The 23,222-nt window shown below is 42.2% G+C and overlaps 1 protein-coding gene across 2 annotated transcripts in view; it reads left to right on the top strand.

Annotated features, from left to right (window-relative positions):
• The window catches only part of SLC23A1 (solute carrier family 23 member 1), a 37,237-nt gene extending 14,136 nt beyond the window's left edge, over positions 1–23,101 (top strand). The window contains exons 7-14 of one of the 2 annotated variants that reach the window (XM_044444220.1): positions 535–655; positions 2,507–2,663; positions 4,947–5,094; positions 7,060–7,165; positions 12,484–12,613; positions 16,230–16,373; positions 17,950–18,045; positions 23,036–23,101. In XM_044444220.1, the coding sequence (XP_044300155.1) occupies positions 535–655; positions 2,507–2,663; positions 4,947–5,094; positions 7,060–7,165; positions 12,484–12,613; positions 16,230–16,373; positions 17,950–18,045; positions 23,036–23,070 (937 nt within the window). In that variant the 3' untranslated portion in view covers positions 23,071–23,101. Of the gene's footprint in view, positions 1–534; positions 656–2,506; positions 2,664–4,946; positions 5,095–7,059; positions 7,166–12,483; positions 12,614–16,229; positions 16,374–17,949; positions 18,046–20,455; positions 20,704–23,035 lie in introns of those variants that run through there. The other variant, XM_044444219.1, reaches the window with a different exon arrangement.
• The last annotated feature ends 121 nt before the right edge of the window (positions 23,102–23,222 follow it).

Genomic DNA, 23,222 nt, shown 5'->3' with positions numbered 1-23,222 from the left:
CTGACACATTTGCCCCTATGATTGCAGATCCTAGTAAAATCAGAAGCAAAGGAAACAAAAATGGGTAATACCCAGAGAAAGCAAAGTTCAGTACCATTGACAACCATGGGGATGAAGGTTCAACTTTGAACTCACATAGGGTCAACTTTCTTATGGTCACCATTAGATGCAGTCTAATTAAAAAGGAGCATTGCAGTCTATATACTGCACTGAAGTGGGGACTTCTGGGATGTTGGCAAAAGGATACAAATTTGTAAAAGAATGGAACACTCAGCTGCACAGTTGGAATTAGTAAACACAAATGACTAATCCCAGTTGGAACAGATGTAAGTGACAAGCTTCCCATGCCAAGTTTTGTTTTAAAAATATGTAGAAGGAAATATTGCCTAGATAATGTGACATTCTTGGCACATTAGGCAAGAGAGTAGCAAAAGAAATCTCATTTAAAGTTATGTGAATTGGTTCCCATGTTTCTGCACCCAGCTTGTTCTTGATCTCTGTTTTTCATTATGCCTCTTTTCTCTGTTTAAACAGGTCAATTTTTTTAATTGTTTTGTTTGCCCAGTACCTACGAAATGTGTCTTTTCTCCTCCCTGGCTACAAATGGGGAAAAGGGTGCACTCTCATCCGGATACAGATCTTCAAGATGTTTCCGGTAAGGGGTGGCAGAGGTGGAGGGATGGCTCCCATTATGCATGGGCTGATAGGACAAGCTTGTCATGGTCACAGTTTGGTCAGATGCTGGTGATTTTATTAGCAAAGAGAGTTCATTTATTACATGTTTGTTCTATCTGTCCTCCAATATATGATAGATTGGGTACAGCAGTAGTTAGACTGGGGTGGGGGTGTAGCAGGTATATCAGTGTTTGTGATTATTGGCCATGATGGCAAGGACAAGGCCCAACCATCTGAAGATCTCTCTTCTGACATCCCTTGGTTTAGATGGCTCCCAGCCACCACCAATATTTTCCCATTTTGTGGACAGCTTAAACTGAAGGACGCCGACAGTGAGTTTCCAAGCTAAATGGGGGCTTGAGCATGAGTCTCCCCAGTCTGCGCAAGGCTGGGGAATTCATGGCCTTCCATATTTTTGAGCTGACAGCTCCTATCAGCCTTAGGAAACATAGCCAAGGGTAAGGGGAGTCATAAGCCAAAACATCTGGAGGGTCACATGCTGCCCACCCCTGGCATATAGGATAGGATCCTGGCTTTTGTTCCTGTTCTGACGCAGGACATTTTGCTATGGGAACCATCCATCAAGTAGCATAGTGCAAAGAGGGAAGAAATCAATGACAAAAGGAGGGATTGTGAATTGGTTAAAGTGGTGCTGAGTGTGATAGGCAGAAGGAAAATTCAAAATACAGTGGTACCTTGGCTCACGAACTTAATCCATTCCAGGACTCTGGTCGTGACCCAAATTGGTCGAGAGCCAAGTTACATTCCCCATAAGGTTCAATGTAAATAAGGTTAATCCGTTCTGTAACTATTTTTTTTTAATCAGAAAAATGTGAAGCAAAGTGATAAAGAATAACAAAGATTGCAGCCTTCTCCCTGCCACACCCCGAGCACAAGTGCAGCCGTCTCCCTGCCACCCCAGCACAACCACGATTGCACTCATTATCCCTGCACCCACCCATCATCCCGGTGCACTGGGGGGCGGGAGGGAGGAGACAGGCACGATCACAGGTGCACTGTGGGGGGGGGGGGAGATGGGTGCAAACATGGGTGCGTTGGAGGGGAGAGACGGGTGTGATCATGCTCAGGGGAGATGGCAGAGATCGTGGTTGTACTGGTGCAGGAAAGATGGGCGCAATCATGGGCGCGATTGTGCAGGAAAGACGGGTGCAATCTGGCCCTCTCCCCCCCGCCCCCAGCATGATTGTGGCTGTCTCCCCACTTGGGCAGGGGTGGGGAGATGGCAGCAAATATGGACGCCACCCAAGGTGGAGTTCGCCACCTGATTCAAAATTTTTATGAAATCGCGACCTGATCTGGTGGTGAACGGAGACTTTTGTGAGCCAAGGCACCACTGTATGTTATTTGCAGGCTATGAATCAAAGCAGGGATACATGTTTATTCAGAGGGGTGGGGGATCGTGTAGAAATGTTCCAAAACATGCTGATGGGATACTATTTAGGTTTGTATTGTGAGGTGATACATGATACCAGGAATTATCACAAAATGAAAAGAGAGCCAAGATGTGTTAAGATTAATAGTAAAGCAGAAAGATTCTGCTCCTGCTTCTCTTCTGAATTATTCTGGCTGAAATCCTGAGAAGTTTCCTAGCAGCAAGTCTCCTTGAATTCAGCAGGATTGGGATGTATGTGGCCTCAACAGAAGTTCAAAGACTATTTGTGTGATAAGTATGAGGTGCACAATTAATCATTTAGATGGTGCTTTCAGGAAATTAATTTGACCCTTCCTGCACTCGTTCTCATTCAGTCTGTACATATACATATATGGAAAGCAGTGGCACTATCTGCATCCCTCTGTATCTCCTCTTCAGATCATACTGGCCATTTTGGTGGTTTGGCTGTTGTGTTACATTCTGACAGTGACAGATGTGTTCCCTCGTGATGTAAATGCCTATGGATTCAGGGCAAGAACAGATGCCAGAGGGGAAATCATGTCAATTGCACCATGGTTCCGTCTTCCTTATCCTTGTAAGTAGTGGGTATTCCATTATGGATGTTCCATACCCCATTTTATTTTTAAGAAAAAAAAAAGGGTTATGGAAAGGTTATGGTATGAATGAGAAGCCCAAGGTTGTCCACTGAGCATCAAAGCTAAATGGGAATTAAAACAAGGATTTTTCATCTTACGGAACTTATGGTGTATGGAACAGTGGCAAACCTCCACTGCATTAAAACCAAAGTACCAGCTGAAACCAGTGAAAGGCAAAATCAAAACATCTTATCTCTATGAAATACTTGCCAGGGGCATATGTTGCAATATTTGTCAAAACTTTTCCTTAGACTATAAAAAAAAGAATTCAGATTATTTGTTATGATGAAGAATTCTAAAGAAAACATCTAAGCAGCCGGTAGATTCCTGCTGACTTTCAGTTTGAAAAGTAAAAGGAGCCTATGCACATTAAGTAGGCCCATTATTAGATTTAAATTTGAGGTTTGGAAAAATAATAAAATACTAAAACAAGAATGCAGATTTCTCTGACCAGCATACTGCTGCCCTCATCCATGTAATTTCAGAGGATGCCATACATCAATCAGGGCAGCCACCTGGTGCCCTTAATGCTCTGGCACTGGGTATATGAAGGATATCACATACAATAGGATGGAAATTGGATTTCTGTTTCTGTTTAGCATTTTTGTCCTTCTGATTGTAGACAGATATTTGAAAAACATTTTAGGGCATTGTCCAAAGACTGCTCCTGGTGAGGGTCTGTGCTCAGGACCATCCCCTCCTCTCTGTCTTGTCTCTGTGACCAAATCAGATATCTCCAGGAAGGGGCATACCCTTGGCCACTGGTGAGATCTGGATATTCAGGCTATTCAGGATATTCAGGGAAAGTAACCACACTCAGCCCAGTCTGAATCCCTATTTCTTGATCCACCTTCCATCTGGCCAGGAGTGCTTCCATCTTGTCTAGATTAAGCTTCAATTTGTTTGCCTTCATCCAGTCTGTTACTGTTGACAGACACTGATTTAGCAAAAAAACAGCTTCCTTGGCATGAGATGGAAAGGAGAAATGGAGTTGGGTATCATCAGTGCACTGGAGTGCCACTGAACTCCAAATCTCTCCCAGTGGCTTCCTGCATGTGTCAAATAGTGTGGAGAACAGAACAGATCCCTGAGGAGCTCCACAGGTCAACAGGCACCAACTTCTCAATCTGTTCCTCCAGGAAGGTATGCGGCCACTGTAGGACAGTGCCTCCCACTCCCATCCCAGTGAGGCACCCTAGAAGGATAGCATGAGCAATGGTAACAAAGCCTTTGAGAGGTCTAGCAGAACTGACAGAGACTCTCCCTCAGTCTGGTTTCTGGTGTAGGTCACCTGCTGGAGCTACCAAGGCAGTTTCTACCCCATAATCAGGTTGGAAGCCAGACTGAAATGGATCTAGATATGCTGCCTCACCCTGGAATTCTTGGAGTTGGGATGCCACCACACCTTCTAGTCTTTTGCCTAAAAATGGAAGACTGGTTGGTAATTATGCAATTTACTAGGATTCAAGGGGTCTCACCACTGCCTCCTTTCAAGCAGGCTAGAACCCTGCCTTGACTGAGACTTTGGCCACCCTGCATACCCCTCTGGTTGCTTTTATGAACCAAGAAGGACAAGTGTCTGGCATACACATGCAGATCTTACTGCTCCAAGGATCTTGTTCACATTCTCAGGCTGTACAGAGTGAAAAGTATCCAATAACACTGGAAAGACAGGAGCCAAAGTTACACCAGCTGCCTCTGTATCAACCAGTGTCGAGTTGGAGCAGAGCCAAGCAGCTTTCTCTGCAGCATTCTGAGCAAAGTGTTCACAGTGGTCTGTTGAAAGGTCTGAGTCCTCTTTTAGGCTGGCTTGTAAAGGACCCCTGACCACCCAGAACAGCTCTTGCAAATGCAGAGAAAAACCTCCTCTTGTCCTGCCACAGCATAGGTCTTCAAATACGCTCTAGCCCCCAAAGCCATCCCAGCTGTCTCACTTGTTTCACTGTCACCAGCCTCCTGGAAAAGCAGGGCGCTGGAGTGGTTCTACCTCATGAGCGTGACTGGCCATTTCTCCAGTGCAGAGATGGACCCACTAAGGGAAAACAGTTTCCTGCTCTGGCATAAAAGGGAGTCACCCCTGGGGCCAGGGCTGGGGCTTTGACCGCATGATTTTAAGTGTTAGAATTTAACATCTGCTCTCTGTCATTTGCCTAAGATGCCTTGACGTGAAGGCAGTGTACCGTATGCTTCAGCTAACAGCTGCTTTCCTTTGCTTATTGTAGGCCAGTGGGGAATTCCTACAGTGACAGCTGCTGCTGTGCTGGGAATGTTCAGTGCTACTTTGTCTGGGATCATCGAGTCCATTGGGGATTATTATGCTTGTGCTAGGCTTGCTGGTGCCCCACCTCCACCTGTGCATGCCATCAACAGGTAAGAGAGACACGACTTCTTGGCACTGCTTGGATATTTGATGCACAGTTCTGAACAACTTGTGAAAAATGACCATTCACAGTAGGTAAGGGAGTAAGTGCCTGGTAGAACTTGGTTTCACTGCGATGCCAGAACTATCCTCCCAGCTCACGGGGTGGGAGGAAGGGAAGAAGAGCTTTTTATAGAGTTATGCTGAGACAGCAAACCCTCGATGCATTTCAACCTCTGATTTGTTTACACAGTCAAGGAGTCAGTTCAAAAGACTGTAGTGTCTTTATGCTTTTCAAGTTTCTGAAGTAAGAAATCAGAATGTTTGTCACCCACTGGAGGACTGAGTAGTTTGTTCATGTGGCATAACATATGATAGAATTTTAAAAATCAGAGGGACATCTATATGTCACAGCAAAGACTGCCAAACATCTTATGGCACTGTAAAGACTAATAAATGTGTTAGGGCCATGGTTTCAAGGAGTACAGTTCATTCCAGCAGATGAATGAAGTGTTATCTTGAGTTCCAAGTTGATTTAAATGCACATGGAGTGATGTGGAAAGATTTTTAAGAGACAGAAATGAAATACAGAATATATAGAGAGTGATAAGTATCTTATTAACTGTGCCCATTCACACAACTGCTGTTGAGTGATAGCGCCATCATCCTTTTGCTATCCCAGGACACTTCGTCACTGAGCTTAAAGTGACCATTTTTGAACAAATGAACTTCAGAGAGAGATTTCAACTCAAAACAGTTGAGCTGCAGTTATCCAGGAGCTTCAGCTCCGTCTTGGCTTGAATAGGAACAAAGTGTGTGTGTGTGTGCATGCGTGCACATATGATCATGTAATCAACTCACCAATGCAAGGATATTTTTGTTATCATCTAACAATGGTTTTATGAAATGTCACTATTTGGCAATTATTGGTACAATTATAAGGAATGTATCACTTAAAATTATAATGCAAATAAGGTAATTATAACTCATCATTTCATGTGTGTGTATATATCTATTAGTGTGGTGGTGACGATATTGTCATTATATTCCATGTTTTTTCCTCTTGCAAGGAACCCAAGGTGGTTTTGATAGTTCTCCTCCTCTCTATTTTATCTTTACAAGAACCCTGTGAGGTAGGTTAGGTTGAGGGTCACTGGCGCAAGGATACCCAAGGAGATTCATAGGTGAGTGGGGACTAGAATCCAGATCTCTCAGGTCCTCAGGGTAAGACCCTCACTATCACATAGCATTAGTTCTCATATGGATAGACAGATCCCACAACTTTAATTTAGGGTAACCATAAGTCCACAGCAGCTGATGCCAAGATAAAATGGTGAGTTTTTAAGGTGCCACAAGGCTCTTTGTTGTTCTACAGTAAAAACGAATTAAGGTTTCCCACAAGCCAGGATAAGTAGCTGCTTCCATTTTGGATGATGAAGCAGCTGTGACCAGGCCTATGGCATGGCTGCTAACCTGAAGCTTGATGGAGCCAGGAAGGGCATTTGCTGCTATTTCTGGTGTGGTTGCTTCCATGCAGCTGGGTGGCAGTACCTGAAGAACAGGATGCATGGCAGGACTTGCGATCGAGCAATGCCACAGCCTGGTTGGTCTTTGGGCACAAACAAGTAATCCCATTTGTATGGCCTCTGTCTATGGTCTGCTTTTCAAAGTTACGGAGTTTATGCTTTTAAATATTGTTTGCAATTGATTTATGAAGTTTTAATAGTATACTTCACCATAGGGCCTTTGAAGGCAGAGCATTTTTCAGTCAAAGTAATGCAAAAATACAATTTCTTTTTTGTAATGCTTTGCTGTTGGGAAGAGAAAGAGACATGGAAAACCTAATGTGGTCATTCCTCTCCACACATACTTCTACATGTCATGAGTGGGGCCGGCTAATGCTAGGGGTCAGACTAGATGGCCTGGGAGACCCCTTCTGACTTGCTCTGTTTCTATGTATCTATGTTTCCCTTTAGGGGCATTTTTACAGAAGGAATCTCTTGCATAATTGCGGGGCTGCTGGGCACTGGCAATGGTTCTACTTCCTCGAGTCCTAACATCGGAGTCTTGGGCATCACCAAGGTACTGCACTGCAACATTTGATAGCATCTTCTGCTTCTAGAATCTTGCTGGATTCCTGCCAGTCGTGGTCCACGGGGGTGTGCTGGCAGGAGATGCGGGGGCATCTGCTGGAGATGAACACAGCTGCCAGTTTCTCTGCTGTGCTTCAGGGAGAGCGCAAGTCTTCCAGTATATTGCACCTGCGCAATACAAGCAGCAGATTTTAATCTTTCAGCCACAACTTAGTCTGGGCTTCAGGTTTCTCTGACTTAATTCATAATGACCAATTACCAGAGGAACCACAGAAATAATCTCGTGTTTTTTGGATAGAAAACACTGCCTTGAGGGCTGGTTTAGGAACATAAGAAGCTACTTTATATTTCTAAGTAAGTTGCATACTCTGTGAGTCTGTGGCAAATCTGAGGAGCTGTCCTGGACATAGCTGTGACGGGACTGCTGTGAGCCAAACAGAAGTTCCACCCTTGGCCTCTCAAACGATTCTAGAATAGTTTCATTGGCAGACTTCTGTGCCCAAGTTACACCTGCACATTAAGGAATGCAAAAGCATCCTCTTAAGGCACCATGGCTCGCACACAGAGGACATGATCGGTATGCAGAAGATTCCAAATTCAGTCCTTGGTATCTGCAGTTAAAAGGACTGGGTGATGTTAATGTCCTTGCCAAGGGCACCGCTGGTCAGAGTAGACTGGTGTAGGCATTGTGGTGGCCCTGGGCACCAATAAGCACTCGGGCACTTTTCTTGGGGGCCAAGTGGGAACTTCCAACTGCTACCATCTTAATTAACCATGGACAGGATTAGGTAGCCAGTTTGACCCTTGTGACTAGACATGCAATGCACTGCCTGTACAGCTGAAGCTGCTACAACAGGTTAATAAGACTGGCAGGAAAACATAAACCACAGGTAAAATGGAGAGGTTCTCCATGGTAGGACATTTTGGAGGGCTTTCATTCACAGGGTCGCTATGAGTCAAAGAGGACTTGACAGCACGCAACAGCAACATGGCATATATAGGACAATTTCCCCTTATCCCAGTGCAGAGGCACCATTCTCACTCCACATGCAAGGGACTAAGCAAAGAGGGCTTGTTTCCTCTGATGGCATGACCAGATGGGTGTTTAGACCAAATGTGATGTTCTTCAAGGCCATACAGCAGGTTTTCTGAGTAGCAGCCCTGCTGTTGATAATGACTGAATGTACAGCAATGCAAGCAAACTACTTCCCAAGTATAATTTATTTTAGTGGGAGAGGTTCTGTCCTATATTAAATATACCCACTGAACTCAATGACTCCATCTAGCCACCTCATTCTCTGCCATCCCCTTCTTCTTTTGCCATCTATTGTTCCCAGCATTAGGCTCTTCTCCAGGGAGTCCTTCCTTCTCATTAGGTGGCCAAAGTATTTGAGTTTCATCTTCAGTATCTGGCCTTCTAAAGTGCAGTCAGGGTTGATCTCCTCTAGGACCGACTGGTTTGATCACCTTGCAGTCCAAGGGACTCGCAGGAGTCTCCTCCAGCACCACAATTCAAAGGCCTTAGTTCTTCGGTGCTCAGCCTTCCTTATGGTCCAACGTTCACAGCCATACATTGCAACTGGGAAAACCATTGCCTTGACTATACGCACTTTTGTTGGCAGGGTGATGTCTCTGCTTTTTAGTATGCTGTCTAGATTTGCCATAGCTTTCCTCCCCAGGAGAAAGCGTCTTTTAATTTCTTGGCTGCAGTCCCCATCTGCGGTGCCCAGGAAAATAAAATCTGTCACTACCTCCATTTCTTCCCCATCTATTTGCCAGGAAGTGAGAAGACTGGATGCCATGATCTTAGTTTTCTTAATGTTGAGTTTCAAGCCAACTTTTGTGCTCTCCTCTTTCACCCTCATCAAGAGGTTCCTCTTCACTTTCTGCTATTAGAATGGCATCATCTGCATATCTGAGGTTGTTGCTATTTCTCCCAGCAATCTTAATTCCAACTGGTGATTCATCTAGCCCCGCCTTTCTCATGATGTGCTCTGCATATAAGTTAAATAGGCAGGGCAACAGTATACAGGCTTGCTGAACTCATTCTCAATTTTGAACCAATCAGTGGTTCTGTGTCCAGTTCTCACCGTTGCTTCTTGACCCGCATATAGGTTTCTTAAGAGACAAATAAGATGGTCTGGTACTCCCATCTCTTTAAGAACTTGCCACAATTTGTTGTGATCCACACAATCAAAGGCTTTAGCATAGTCAATGAAGCAGAAGTAGATGTTTTTCTGGAACTCCCTAGCTTTCTCCATGATTCAGAGTATGTTGGCAATTTGACCTCTAGTTCCTCTGTCTCTTCGAAATCCTGACTGTACTTCTGTTAGTTCTTGGTCCACATACTGCTGGAGCCTAGCTTGTAGGATTTTGAGCATAACTTTGATAGCATGTGAAATGAGTGCAATGGTGCGGTAGTTTGAACATTTTTGGCATTGCCCTTCTTTGGGATGGGAATGTAAACTGACCTTTTCCAATCCTGTGGCCACTATTGAGTTTTCCAAGTTTGCTGGCATATTGAGTGTAGCACTTTTACTGCATCGTCTTTTCGGATTTTGAATAGCTCAGCTGGAATACTGTCACCTCCACAGCTTTGTTGTTGCTCAGACTTCCTAAGGCCCATTTGACTTCACATTCCAGGATGTCTGGCTCGAGGTCAGTGACCACCCCATCGTGGTTATCAGGGATGTTAAGCTCTTTCTTGTATAGTTCCTCTGTGTAATCTTGCCATCTCTTCTTAATCTCTTCTGCCTCTGTTAAGTCTCTGCCATTTTGGTCCTTTATCATGCCCATCTTTGCATGAAGCGTTCCCTTCATATCTCCAATTTTCTTGAAGAGATCTCTGGTCCTCCCCATTCTATTGTTTTCTTCTATTTCTTTGCACTGTTTATTTAAGAAGGCATTCTTATCTCTTCCAGCTATTCTCTGGAATTCTGCATTCCATTGGGTGTATCTTTCTCTTTCTCCCTTGACTTTCGCTTCCCTTCTTTCCTCAGGTATTTGTGTTTTTTTTAAAATAAGTTTTATTTGAAATTATAATCCTAAAAAACAAAACTAAAAACTAAAAACAACATCCATCATCAAAAACATTGGGCCCTCTGGGTCAGCCCCCACACCCTTCTTTTTCCATTTACGATTACTTAAAAACATATTTAAATCTATGTAAAGTCCCGTTTCTCTAACCAATAATAAAAAGAGTCCCAAGTTTGATAGAAGTCAGTATCTTCCTTCTCCTTCAATGATAAAGTCAATCTATCCATTTCTGCACAGTCCAGGATCTTTTTTAGAATCAGTTCGCCAGTGGGTAGTTCTTCACTTTTCCAGTGCTGAGCAAATGCAATCCTCGCCACAGTCTTTCCTCAGCTATTTGTAAAGCTTCCTCAGACAGCCATTTTGCTTTCTTGCATTTCTTTTTCTTTGGGATGGTTTTAGTTGCTACCTCTTGGACAATGTTGTGGACCTCCGTCCATAGTTCTTCAGGCACTCTGTCTATCAGATCTAATTCCTTAAAGCTATTTGTCACCTCTACTGTATATTCATCAGGGATATGATTTAGCTCATACCCAAGTGGCCTAGTGCTTTTCCCTACTTTCTTCAATTTAAGCCTAAATTTTGCAACAAGAAGCTCATGATCTGAGCCACAGTCAGCTCCTTGTCTAGTTTTAACTGACTGTATAGAGCTTCTCTATCTTTGGCTGCAGAGCACATAGTCAATCTGGTTTCTGTGTTGACCGTCTGGTGATGTCCATGTGAAGTCGTCTCTTGGGTTGTTGGAAAAGAGTGTTTGCTATGACCATCGTATTCTCTTGACAAAATTCTACCAGCCTGTGCCCTGCTTCATTTTGTACTCCAAGGCCAAACTTGCCTGTTATTCCAGTTATCTTTTGGCTTCCTACTTTAGCATTTCAATCCCCCATGATGATAAGGACATCATTTTTTGGTGTTAATTCTAGAAGGTGTTGTAGGCCTTCATAGAACCGGTCAACTTCAGCCTCTTCAGCACCAGTGGTTGGGGCATAGACTTGGACTACTGTGATGTTGAATGGTTTGCCTTCGATTCAAACTGAGATCATTCTGTCATTTTGGAGATTGTATCCCAGTACTGCTTTTCCTACTCTTTTATTGACTATGAAGGCTACTCCATTTCTTCTGAGGGATTCTTGCCCACAGTAGTATGCCTGATGGTCATCTGAATTAAATTCACCCATTCCTGTCCATTTTAGTCCACTGATTCCTAAGATGTCGATGTTCAGTCTTGTCATCTCTTGTTTGACCACATCCAGCTTGCCTTGATTCATGGATCTAACATTCCAGGTTCCTATGGAGTATAGATCTTTACAGCATTGGACCCTCCTTTCACCACCAGATACATCTGCAACTGAGTGTCCTTTCGGCTTTGACCCAGTCACTTCATTCTTTCTGGCGCTACTAGTACAAGTCCTCCGCTCTTCCCCAATAGCATATTGGACACCTTCCAACCTGAGGGGCTCATCTTCCGGCGTCATATCTTTTTGCCTTTTGGTACTGTCCATGGGGTTTTCATGGCAGACATACTGGAGTGGGTTGCCATTTCCTTCTCCAGTGGATCATGTTTTGTCAGAGCTCTCTGCTATGACCTGTCCGTCTTGGGCGGCCCTGCACGGCATAGCTCATAGCTTCATTGAGATACACAAGCCCCTTTGCCACGGGATCCATGAAGGAGGGAACATCCCTACAATAGAGATTTTTGTTCTCCAGGATTCATCATGAACTTTTTGAAAGAACTGTTAAAAATAGCTGCGTCCTTTATGCCCTCTTGAAGATAGTCTTATTACTGGATAGACATGAATAGTATTATTACTGGATAGACATGAATAGAATTGAACTCACTGTTCACATCTGGAGAATTAAATATGAATTGCTATCTCGGTTACAAACAGAAATCCTACGAAAAGGTTAAAGTCTACATGAGGCAGGTGCCAGAAGAGAAACAGGGCTAGGGGAGGCCACTCCTATCCTATGGATGCAATCCTATGCATGTTTAGACAGAAAAGAGTGCTACCACTACCATCATTCCCCAGCCAGTTGGAGCATTTCCCAGGTAGCTTGAATGCTGGAAATTGTAGGTTGTTTTCTATGTAAACAAGCATAGGACTGTGTTCTGATAGGCTCTTAGTGTAGCTATAGTTCAACAGCCAACACACAGATACAACAGAAGAAAGGGCATTGCGGCATAGAGAGGATTGGGAATGTTGTGAAGGACTGACAGCATGACAGCATGGTGACTAACTGGCTGTTATTTGTGTGGCTGGTTGTCCTGTACAGGTGGGCAGCAGGAAAGTGGTACAGTATGGTGCTGTGATCATGCTCATCTTAGGAACCATTGGCAAGTTTACAGCTCTGTTTGCCTCACTGCCCGACCCCATCCTTGGAGGGATGTTTTGTACATTGTTTGGTAAGTGATTGTAATGCCAATGAAGCACCAAAGCAGACAGATGTGGAGTGGGTTGCAAAAAGAGATTTATTCTGGGTTGTTTGGCTTCTATTTATATAATTTAAGAAGATGGGAGTGCCTGCCAGAATTTCCTCCTTCTTTTTGGTGAGGTGTAATCCACTGGAAGGGGCAGGTGGGACCGTATGTAAATAGATTTCTGAACACCAACAATTTGAATAGCCTTGTAGGAGCATTCCAAGTTATTGAACTATGTATATTACATTGCTTATTGTTGTTACCATGTTATTTCTGTAAAAACATGCATGAATTGTAAAATGGAAAATTGATAAAAGATTTTAAAAAATAATATTGTTGTACAAAATACAGACAGCAAGAGATGATGATGATGGTGATGATTAATAGTGCACTGCCAGCATATGAGGAAAGGTAAATAATACTGGCATAGTTATTTAATAATACACTAGTGTGGAGATCTCTTGAAATATTTGGTCATCATCCAAACATAAATTTTAGGATCAGTGTTTCTGGCAGATTAGTAAGACTGTTTTAGAAACTTGAAGGGAAAAAGAATCCCAGCCCTCATGACTGAGGGGAAAAGCATGGCAAGTAAAAGTAGAATGTTATCTCTTTGTAGGCTAATGGTAAATGAAAGATAATGTGAGATGCCAGGTAATCTCTTGCAGATAGGAGAGGCATGTCAAGTAGCTCAGGTGGCAATAATAAAACAAGTCCGGGAAGGCCAAAACCACAACTGTGCCTTTACTGGACTGAAGCAGAGCCAGCCTAGAGCAACTTCAGCCACAGCTGCTCCTGAACAAGAAGCAAAGTTAAAACTGTCATGATTTGATTTCCTGGCAACGGTTTATGTGTGTTTGGTGTGAGACTGTGATTTGTTATTCAGAATAGGCATGATATAAATGAAACTTTTAGACATGGCTACATTAAGATCATTGAATTAAATTACTGATTAAATCTGCAGCAGTCAGATTAATAACTGGGATCTGCAGGTCTGAACATATAAGACAGGTTCAGGCCCACCTGCATTGGCTGTCTGTATGTTTCTGATTTCAATGGAAGGTGCTGGTTTTAACCTATAAAGCCTTACACAGCTTGGGGCCACAAAACCTGTCAGAGTGTCTCTCCCAACCTTATCTAACTGGCTCAACCTCTGGGGTCTTCCTCTGAGTGCCACCTTGAGAGGTTTTAAAAAATCTCCTTGGTCATCCAGGGGCCTGATAGGATTATCCTGGTAATTCTTGCTGGATCTTTTTATTGTACTTTACTGTATTTTAAAGCTATTTTAACTCTTTTTTATAATAAGTTTTATTCAAAATAACCCTAAAACAAAGAAAAACTAAAAACAACATCAATCATCAGAAACATCGGACCTGCTGGGTCAGCCCCCACATTTTTTCCATTTATGATAACTTAGAAACATATTTAAATCTATACAAAGTCTCATTTCTCTAGCCAATAATAAAGAGTCCCAAATTTGATAGAAACCAGTATCTTCTTTCTCCTTCAATGACAAAGTCAATCTATCCATTTCTGTAAAGTCCAAGATCTTTTTTAGGATCAGTTCATCGGTGGGTGGTTCTTCACTTTTCCAGTGTTGAGCAAATGCAATCCTCGCTGCAGTAATTACATGTGAAATCAAGTACATTTCTTGTTTACCAATATCAACAGGTATAATGCCTAATAAGAAGACTTCAGGTTTAAAAGCTAAGGATTTTTGTAACATTTCCTCAAGCCATTTATGTATTTTAATCCAATACTTTTTTGCATTATCACAAGTCCACCACATATGATAGAAGGTACCCAATTTATGTTTACATTTTCAACATCCATTTGACATATTTGGAAACATCTTAGCTAATCAATTTGCTACAGAAACCATCTAAAACATTTTATACAAGTTTTCTTTATACGAAGTTGCTAATGTTACCTTAATATTTAAAGCTATTTTAACTCTTAATATGGTTGTTTTATACCTTGCTGTAAACCACCCAGAGAGCCTCATCTATAGGGTGGTAAAGAAATGAAATTGATGATGGTGATGGTGATGGTGATGGTGATGAAGTGTATTTAGCAAAGTTATGAAAAACAAAAACAAATTTTTAGTAGTTTATAAAGCATGTTGTGGATTCTCTTAACAGTAGAGTATTATGTCTGTGTTTATCTGTTAAGACTGGAATCCAATTCTTTTATACGTGGAAATCTCATTGGACTCAATGGGAATTACTTTTGAGTACAAATGTATAGGATTGCACTGTCAGAGTAGGGACAAAGGAGAGTTTGACCTTTGGAACAGCTGCACCCGGGGGTTTCCTGGTATCTATCCTGAATGCTTGCCTATTATTCTATTATTTTCAGTGCCAAGTGAATATATTTTATTTGTCCAAGCCTTAATTAAACTGTGGTCAGCCTTCTGAAAACTGGAGCTTTTCAGATGTTTTTGACTTCAACATCAATGAGTTCCAAATGCTTGGAACTTGTGAGAATTTTTCTCCAAAACATCTGGATGACACCAGTTTGAAGAAGGCTGAATTAGGTTTAATTCTGCTCATGTGGTTTTATGCTTTCTTTGCCCTGGTGTTTTTAAAAATGTTTTGACATTACAAATTATTACGTATTTTATGATTTTGTGACAATTTAATGGTTATTGTGATCTGGTAGTAAGCTGGAGAAGAAATAAAGTTTATCTTTAGGGGAAATTGTGAGATTGTAGCATGAGTGCAGGCAATGCATAAGCCTGGATCTCATGTCATCCTTTGACTCAGCTCTGTTTTTGTATAAAGAGAAAGGATAAACAGAACGGCCTACAAACTGTTTATGTGGATGTGGCTGCTGATTACAAGATTAGATTTTCCGCTTGTCTGCTGTTGATTTCTAAGAGTAATTCAACTTAGTTAGACCTCTGATTTTGAAACTGAGAACTTTGCTCGTGACATTTGCCTACTGCCCATAAAGCCTGAGAATGAGGTCCTGCTAACTGCACACAACTTGATAAATATGGCCAAAACCCATACAAAGGACTAGGCAACTGTAGGAAGTGAACCTTTCATGTGAAGAGGTGGTGGGGTGCTTAGTATTTTTTCCACCAAATGTGTCTTCCCAGCAGCTCCCTCTTCCTCTATGGTTTGAAATGTAAAATTTACCCTTATGAACACATGAGTTGAATCTCATGGGAGAAAAGTTCACTTGAGGGGATGATCTGGAGCAGGAAAAGATTAACCATCCCCTTCCTCTTTTGCTGCTTTTCCACTCTAAAATCCCTCCCCCAAAGTGGCACTAATCCAAAACATCAGGGCACTGCTCTATGCATCACCATGGAACATGCAATTAACTCTGCACTCCTACGGGGCAAGCTCCACACATTTGCTCAGGGATTCTGTATTTTTTCACTCTCTTGGACCAAGCCCTATGTTCAAATTACACTCTGATTTTCACCTGGCCATTTCTACAGAGGTACCATCCTGGAATTCAGGCCCTTGGGATGGCATTTACAGTCCTCCGATGCAGCTTCGTGCTTAACTTCAGCCTCACAACCCCTTCCCACAGGTCTGCCATGCATTTATTTAAAAAAACTGAATTTCACCTTTTTTCTGCTTTGCAGGCATGATCACAGCAGTGGGGCTCTCCAATCTACAGTTTGTTGACATGAACTCTTCCCGCAACCTTTTTGTCCTTGGCTTTGCAATGTTTTTTGGGCTTACCCTTCCAAACTACATTGATTCACACCCAAATGCTGTCAACACAGGTACTGAAAAACCACACAGGCTGTGCCTAATCAGAGAGATGAAATGCCTGCTGGATTTGTGCAGTAAGGGATCTGTCACTGGGCTGAATGAGGCTTCTGCCGTAGGAAGATGCTGGGGGTGAGAATGGACATGCCATCTGAGCTTCTCCTGGCTGTTCCCATTCTCCCAAATTGATGCAGTTTGTTTGTTCATGGTGGGAACTGAGTGCACGTCTCGCCAAGCTGCCTTCTTTGAACTCAGTACAGACAAGTCCACTGTCTGAACAAGTAGGCAGAAAGTCATACAAATCAAGAACTTTCTTCCTTATGACCTGGCTTTCTAAAATTCGGTACCAGGGGTTTCCCTGAATAGCTTGATTTGGAATTCAGAGCATATAGGATCAATAGACATTCGCTGCTTATACCTTATCCACTATCACATCAAGTTTGTTCTAGCCTCTGCAGTTTAATGATTTGACTTCTAAATTATAAGCCAGTGTTAGCATATTATAATTCACCAGGATATAAAATATTGCATATCCTCTTGTGCAATACTGTAGAACATTTCATTTGGTTGATAAATTGGTTCATTTGGGTACCATGTGTTTGGAACCCCACTCAGATGAGATTGGTAGTCATTGTTCTTGCTGTCAAGGACACTGTCTGCCATTGGCACTTAAAGTGCTTTTTAACATCCAGTTAATAATAATTATCTGAAGATCCTTTACCAATTGTAATTCAACCTGTGTCATATATGTCATCATTTGTCTTTGTCGAACTGTTTGACTGTAGAATAGACTGTCTCAGGAGATAATGAACTTTCCTTTACTGGATATCCGGGATGCCACAACGCTGTAAATGCCCAAGCCATTTTGCTGCATGAGATAAAAAAACAAGATGGCATTTCCTTCTGCTCCGTGTATAGAAGCCAGATGGACTGGCAATTAAATCTAATTTCAGCTCTTCACAAGATAAAAGTCTTCCACCACACCTGAGAGCAGCAAGTTAAATTAAGGGGTTATGAGAGGCTATGTGGCATACATCATTTTGTCTTCCATGTAAGCAAAGTAGTGCAGAGGCTCAGTACGAATGTCTGTAGAACTGTCATTCTGTCTTCCCACGTTTCATTCCACCTAATGGTTTGACTGGCCTCCGTAAAGCAGGCTGTGCTTGATGCCTTCAGGGTTCCTTCCAACTCCATGCTTCTAAAGGGCATTTGTGGTACATGTAATTGGGTTTTCATGACACAAGAACACTCTACCCTCCTATAGCAGGCTACTTTTTACAGACCGCCTCCCTCCCTAAAAGTGTGGGGAAGTGGTGTGGACACAGCTTGCCACTCTCAATGTGATTGCAAGCAAGGAAATGCCAAATAGGGCTTACATGAAGGCTTCTCCAGTCAGGTCTCTCTGTCACTTTTCTTTCCAGGAAAAGAATTTAGTTTTAGAAAAAGGAATTTAGTACATTTTTCATAGAAGAAATTAATGCAGGGAGTAAAATTACAGGAAAAACTATGCATATCAATTTGTGGGTGGATTTTTAAAAATATCTAAATTGTAACTTAATTCCGTATGTTCACGCTCTCAATTTTTTGTAGGCATTGCTGAAGTGAACCAAATATTAAAAGTGCTGTTAAGCACAGAAATGTTTGTTGGAGGCAGCATTGCATTCATACTGGACAACACCATTCCAGGTACCTTTCACTCTTTTGAAGTATCCTTTGTTTCATTATCTTGAGTGCACAGAATCATAGGGACACAAAGCAGATCCAGAACAACCCAGTCCACGTGCTTGCACTGCACAGAGCCCAGAAAAAAACTTGGTTTTTCTTGCTGCCATTAGCATCAGTGTTTTCAGTGTATCATAGTGACTCTATGATTGCAGAACATTTGGATGGACTGGGACATGGCAACCCATCATGAGGAAGCCATCTCTTTAACATCAGGCACACTCCTGACTGTCCTGGCTGGGGCAGAGAGCAGCAGCTTCCCCACCACCTGCCATTGATTCCAGGGGCTGTGGTCAGGTTCCCCAAAGCCCTGGCTTTCATGTTGGCGATCCTCTTCTCTGTCAGATCCTTCCCATGTGTGCACACAGTGGGGCAATTTCTCTCCCCTTCCCCAACTTTTGACAGGCTGTTGCTTCCCCACATAGGCACTCTTCTTCCCAGGGGAGAAAGGTGAGCTGTGTCCACCCTTAAACCCCTGCCTCTGCCCCAGACTGTAGGAGTTAAGCTCCTTTCCTGCTCGCTGAGTCTTGCTTTCCTACCACTTCTGTCTTCCTGTTGCCATTTTCCTCTCTCAGCATCGTGTCCACCTCCCCATCCCTTTCCTTACTCTCCTCTTCATTCCTCCTGCACTGCACTGCCCTGCCTCCACTCTCTCCTCCAGGTGTTCCTTTCCTGGGGAAAGCACCTGCACACCTGGGTGCTCAGTGTTGGGCTGTGTGTATGCCTCCCCCAGCCAATGCCCCATTGCCGAAGGTCTTGCCATCCCAGGAGCTGGCTCCATTCTCTCTTTGCACTCCATGGCACATCCCCCTTGGCTGGCTGCTGGGTAGATGGCAAGCCCTGCCAACATTGACCTTCTTACTAAAATATTTAATGTGTCCCTAAACGATTGGAGAATGGCCAATATAACACTAATTTTAAAAAAGGGATCCAGGGGGATCCAGGAAATTACAGGCCAGTTAACTTAATACGTGTTCTGGGTAAACAGCGTGAAAGCATTATTAAAACCACTAAGCACATAGAAAGGCAAGCAGGGCTTTTTAAAAGCATGGCTTCCCCTAAGGATAAGTCTCATCTCAGTATCCCATTGGAGTTAAGTGTGTCAATAAGCAGGTAGAAAGAAATGATTCAGTAGACATTGTTTACTTGGATGTCGAAATGGCTCTTTGTCAAAGTCCTTCACTAAAGGCTCCTGAGCAAACTAAGCAGTCACAGAATAAAAGAGGGGGAGGTCCTTTTATTACTATCTAGTTAAAGAACAGAAGATAAAGGGTGAGAACAAATGGCAATTTTTCCCAATGGAGAGATGTTACCAGTGGAGTCCCACAGGGTTGTTTTAGGACCAATGTTTTTCAACCTATTCATAAATGATCTTGAATTAGAAGTTAAGTAGTACAGTGTCCAATTTTGCTAATGACATCAAACTATTGAAGATGGTTTAAACCACAAGTTATTGTAAGGAGTTCCAAAAAGATCCCCCATGCTGGGAGAATGGGCATCAAAATGGCAAACACAGTTCAGTGTAAGCAAGTGTAAAGTAATGCATGTTGGGGCAGAAAAATCCCAACTTCAAGTATATACTGATGGGATCTGAGATGGCAGTGTCTGAACAAGAAAGTGGTCTTAGGATAGTGGTGGACAGCTTGATGAAAATGTGCAATTGCTGTGAAAAAGGAAAACACCATGCTAGGAATGGAATATAGAACTGCCAAGATCTTACTCGCATTATAAAAAACCTTGGTGTGACCTTACTTAGAATATTGTGTTCTGAGTTGGAAAAGTACAGAGAAGGGCAATGAAAATGATGAGGTTGGAGCAGCTTCTCTATGAGAAGCAGCTACAACAACTGGGACTGTTTCGAAAGGGAAATAAGAGGAGACATAATAATAGAGGTGTTTAAAATAATATATGAGAAAGTGGAGGGAGACATTCTTCTCCTTCTCCCGTAACACTCAAAGCTGGGGACATCACATGAAACTGATTGGTGGGATGTTTAGGACAGATAAGTACCTCTTCATACAACATAGTGTTAAATTATCAATTCCCTGCCATGGGAAGTTGTGATGGCCACTAGACTGGATAGCCTTAAAAGGACAGATTCATCAGTAGTTACTGGCCTCACTGGTTATGTGCTACCTCCTTTATCAGAGCTGGCATGCCCATATACACCAGCTGCAGATGAGTTTGGCTAAGCAGAGGTCTTGCACGCATCTTGCTCGAGTGATTCTGTGGGAAGCTGGTTTGCTGTGTGTATGGAGTATTTGGTCTGATCCAGCATGGCTCTCTTATGTTGTTAAGTCCTTTAAGGAATGGAATCTTGTTATTTTGTTCATCTGAATTTTTATCATCTTGCATTCCCCACCCTAACCCCCAGGCACTGAAGAGGAACGTGGTTTAGTACAGTGGAAGGCTGGAGCACGTGCCAACAGTGACACATCTGAAAAACTGAAGAGTTACGATTTTCCATTTGGGATGGGTATAATTAGAAAGATTCAGTGGCTAAAATATGTACCAGTGTGCCCAGTGTTCATGGGCTTTAACTTTAGAACAAAGATGGATCCCACTACCTCAGAACAGATACCAGATGCAACAGATATCACAGTCATATGCACAAAGGTCTGAAGAGACTACCAGAAAGCATCTTGAAAGGTTGGACAACCACCTTTCATGGAAAGAGACTATATGAAGCACCAGTGTATTTGGATCATTTCCAGTGGAAATGCCTCAAGTAAAGCAGGTTCAATGACAGATTCACATAGGACGGCATGTCTCAAAGTTTCTTTTTCACTTTTCCCATTAAAATAAAGTACTTAAAAGTACACACAGAATCCTTCTATAATCTTGCCCCCAAGATACTCTTATTTACAGACAATAATTTCCTTCATTCTGAATTGTGCTCCTTCATTGTAACAAGGCTGGGTGTGTGTGTTTTAGGTCTATGATTTAATTTTGGAAGACAATTAGCAGGGCTATGCAAATTGTGCAGTAATTTTTTAAAAATTCCCAATCAAAATTATGCAATCAAGTCTAGTTACCTTACATTTGCTTTGATTTTATGTAAAATTGCAATTCACATTTAAGTTATTGGAACTTTTTTCTAGTGAGAAGTTATATAAGAGATGGAAGATAGGCTTCACCTGCACTTCCAGGCTTTGCTAAACAAATATGATTTGCTGTGAACATTCAGAAGAGCTATACAGTTAATTAGCAGGTCATTGCTGCTAACAAGTGCAAACTAACCAAGACCTCAACCCCAAATCACATTGCTATGAAAGCTAGACTGTGTAATTAAGCAGTTAATAGTATTTTTTTTGGATGTCTTCATACAAATATTCTAACTTGCCATACAGTCTATATTTTGTTCTTTGATAATACAACCATACAACTTGCTAGAAAAATATAACATGTGATATTTATTAACTATAAAATTACATTCTAAGGCTTTTGGTTAGAATGCAAAAGCTTCACTTATGCTACTTGAGGTTTCCTTTTTCCCTCATTAAGCAGCTTTTTGTTCTCTAAAGTTGAAGCTGCAGTCTAGAATATACTGAAGGGATGTGTTGCTAATGAATGGGATCAGTTCTTGTTGGATGAAAAAGCAGGGCTGAGAAGTGCATGTTACATGTTAGAATCCAAAGCACCTGAAGAAGGGTCCAGGTTTTTTTTTTTAAAGCTCAACTGTCTTTTTAAAAGTTAGCCTTCAGTGCTGTCATCTTTTAAGAAATGCAGGTGCATACTCATTGGTGCAGGTGCCCAGCACAGGTGCGCCTACTTGCAGAACGGGGTCTTTTTTTCCCCTCTCCTCTAAATTGCAGTCCTCCCTCCCTCCAAATCTTCTCATGACTGTCCCCTGCTATACTGATTTTGAACCAAGTTATATGAATATGATTATTCTGACTCTCTAATTGTAACATAATTGCAGAAATAATCAACGTAACTAATCTTTTCCAGCAGAAACTCCTGTGCTCCTGCATCTAGTTATGGCTTACTTGCAAGTAACTGGGCATCACGCTTCAGCCACTTACAGCAAGTTAAATTAGACATGAGGGGTTCATGGAAACATGCTCCAAACTGTTTGTATTTGGCATAATGGCAAATAAAAATTATGGTTAGAAAGAGGCAACATTCACTCAAGCCCATTTCCACCATGGTTTGCTTCATGGAATCCAAGTGGGGCCAATAAAGCTGTTGGTCCTGTGCCATGCTCAGTGGAGGATACCAAGTTAAAGCATCCTTAAGAGATGGATGTTCAGCTGCATTGTGAAAAGCTCCAGTGTAGGAAAGCCCATGACATCCCTACACAATTGGTTCTGTTGTAATATATCATGTAACAGGTTATTCCTCTTGTTCAGCCAGAATCTGGCTTCCTTTTAATACATTATTCTGGGTCCTGTTCTCTGGGATGAGCAAGCGCTCCTGGCCCTCCTCTGTGTCAGCCTTTCAAGTACTTGAAAAATGCTATCATCTCTCTCCTCAGTATTTTCAAGGATAAACATACTCTGTTCTTCTAGTTTCTCACCATATGGTTTTGTTTCCAGTCTTCTGATTATCTTAGTTGTGCTCCTCTAAAGCTTTGTTTAGAGGAGTCTGTCTCTTTCTTAAACTGCAGTGCCCAGCACTTAATGCTGTACTCAAGATGAGGCCTAAGCTGGGATGAGTAGAAGGAAACTAGTATTTCAAATGATTTGGATGCAGCCCAGTATAGAATTTGCTTCTTCACAGACACATCACTTAGTTCAGTAATATTCAGCTTGTGATCTCAACAATTCCAAGATCTTTCTGGCTTGTTGTATTGTTGAGCCCAGTAGCTCCCTGTCTTGTAACAATGTGTTTCATTTCTTTTTCCTAGCTGCAGTACTTCACATTTGTCTCTATTATATTTCTTTCTGTTGTTTCTCTTGCCTTAACATCCCAACCTATCAAGATCACTCTGAATTTTGTTTCTGTCTTCCAGAGTATTACCTGTCCTACACAGATTTGCAAGTCTGATAAGCATTCCCTGCACCTCCTCATCCAAATCATTAATAAAAATGTTGAAAAACACTTGACCCAGGACTAAACCTGCAGTACCCTACTCATTAGCTCTCCCCAGAGTGAGAAGGTGCCATTGATAAGCATTCTTGAGGTTCAGTTGTGGAACC

The sequence above is a fragment of the Varanus komodoensis genome, unplaced genomic scaffold (assembly GCF_004798865.1).
Source record: "Varanus komodoensis strain SLA01 unplaced genomic scaffold, ASM479886v1 scaffold44_3, whole genome shotgun sequence".
NCBI lineage: Eukaryota > Metazoa > Chordata > Lepidosauria > Squamata > Varanidae > Varanus > Varanus komodoensis.
Note: the sequence above shows the minus strand (reverse complement) of the source record. Positions and strands in the feature narration are given on the sequence as shown.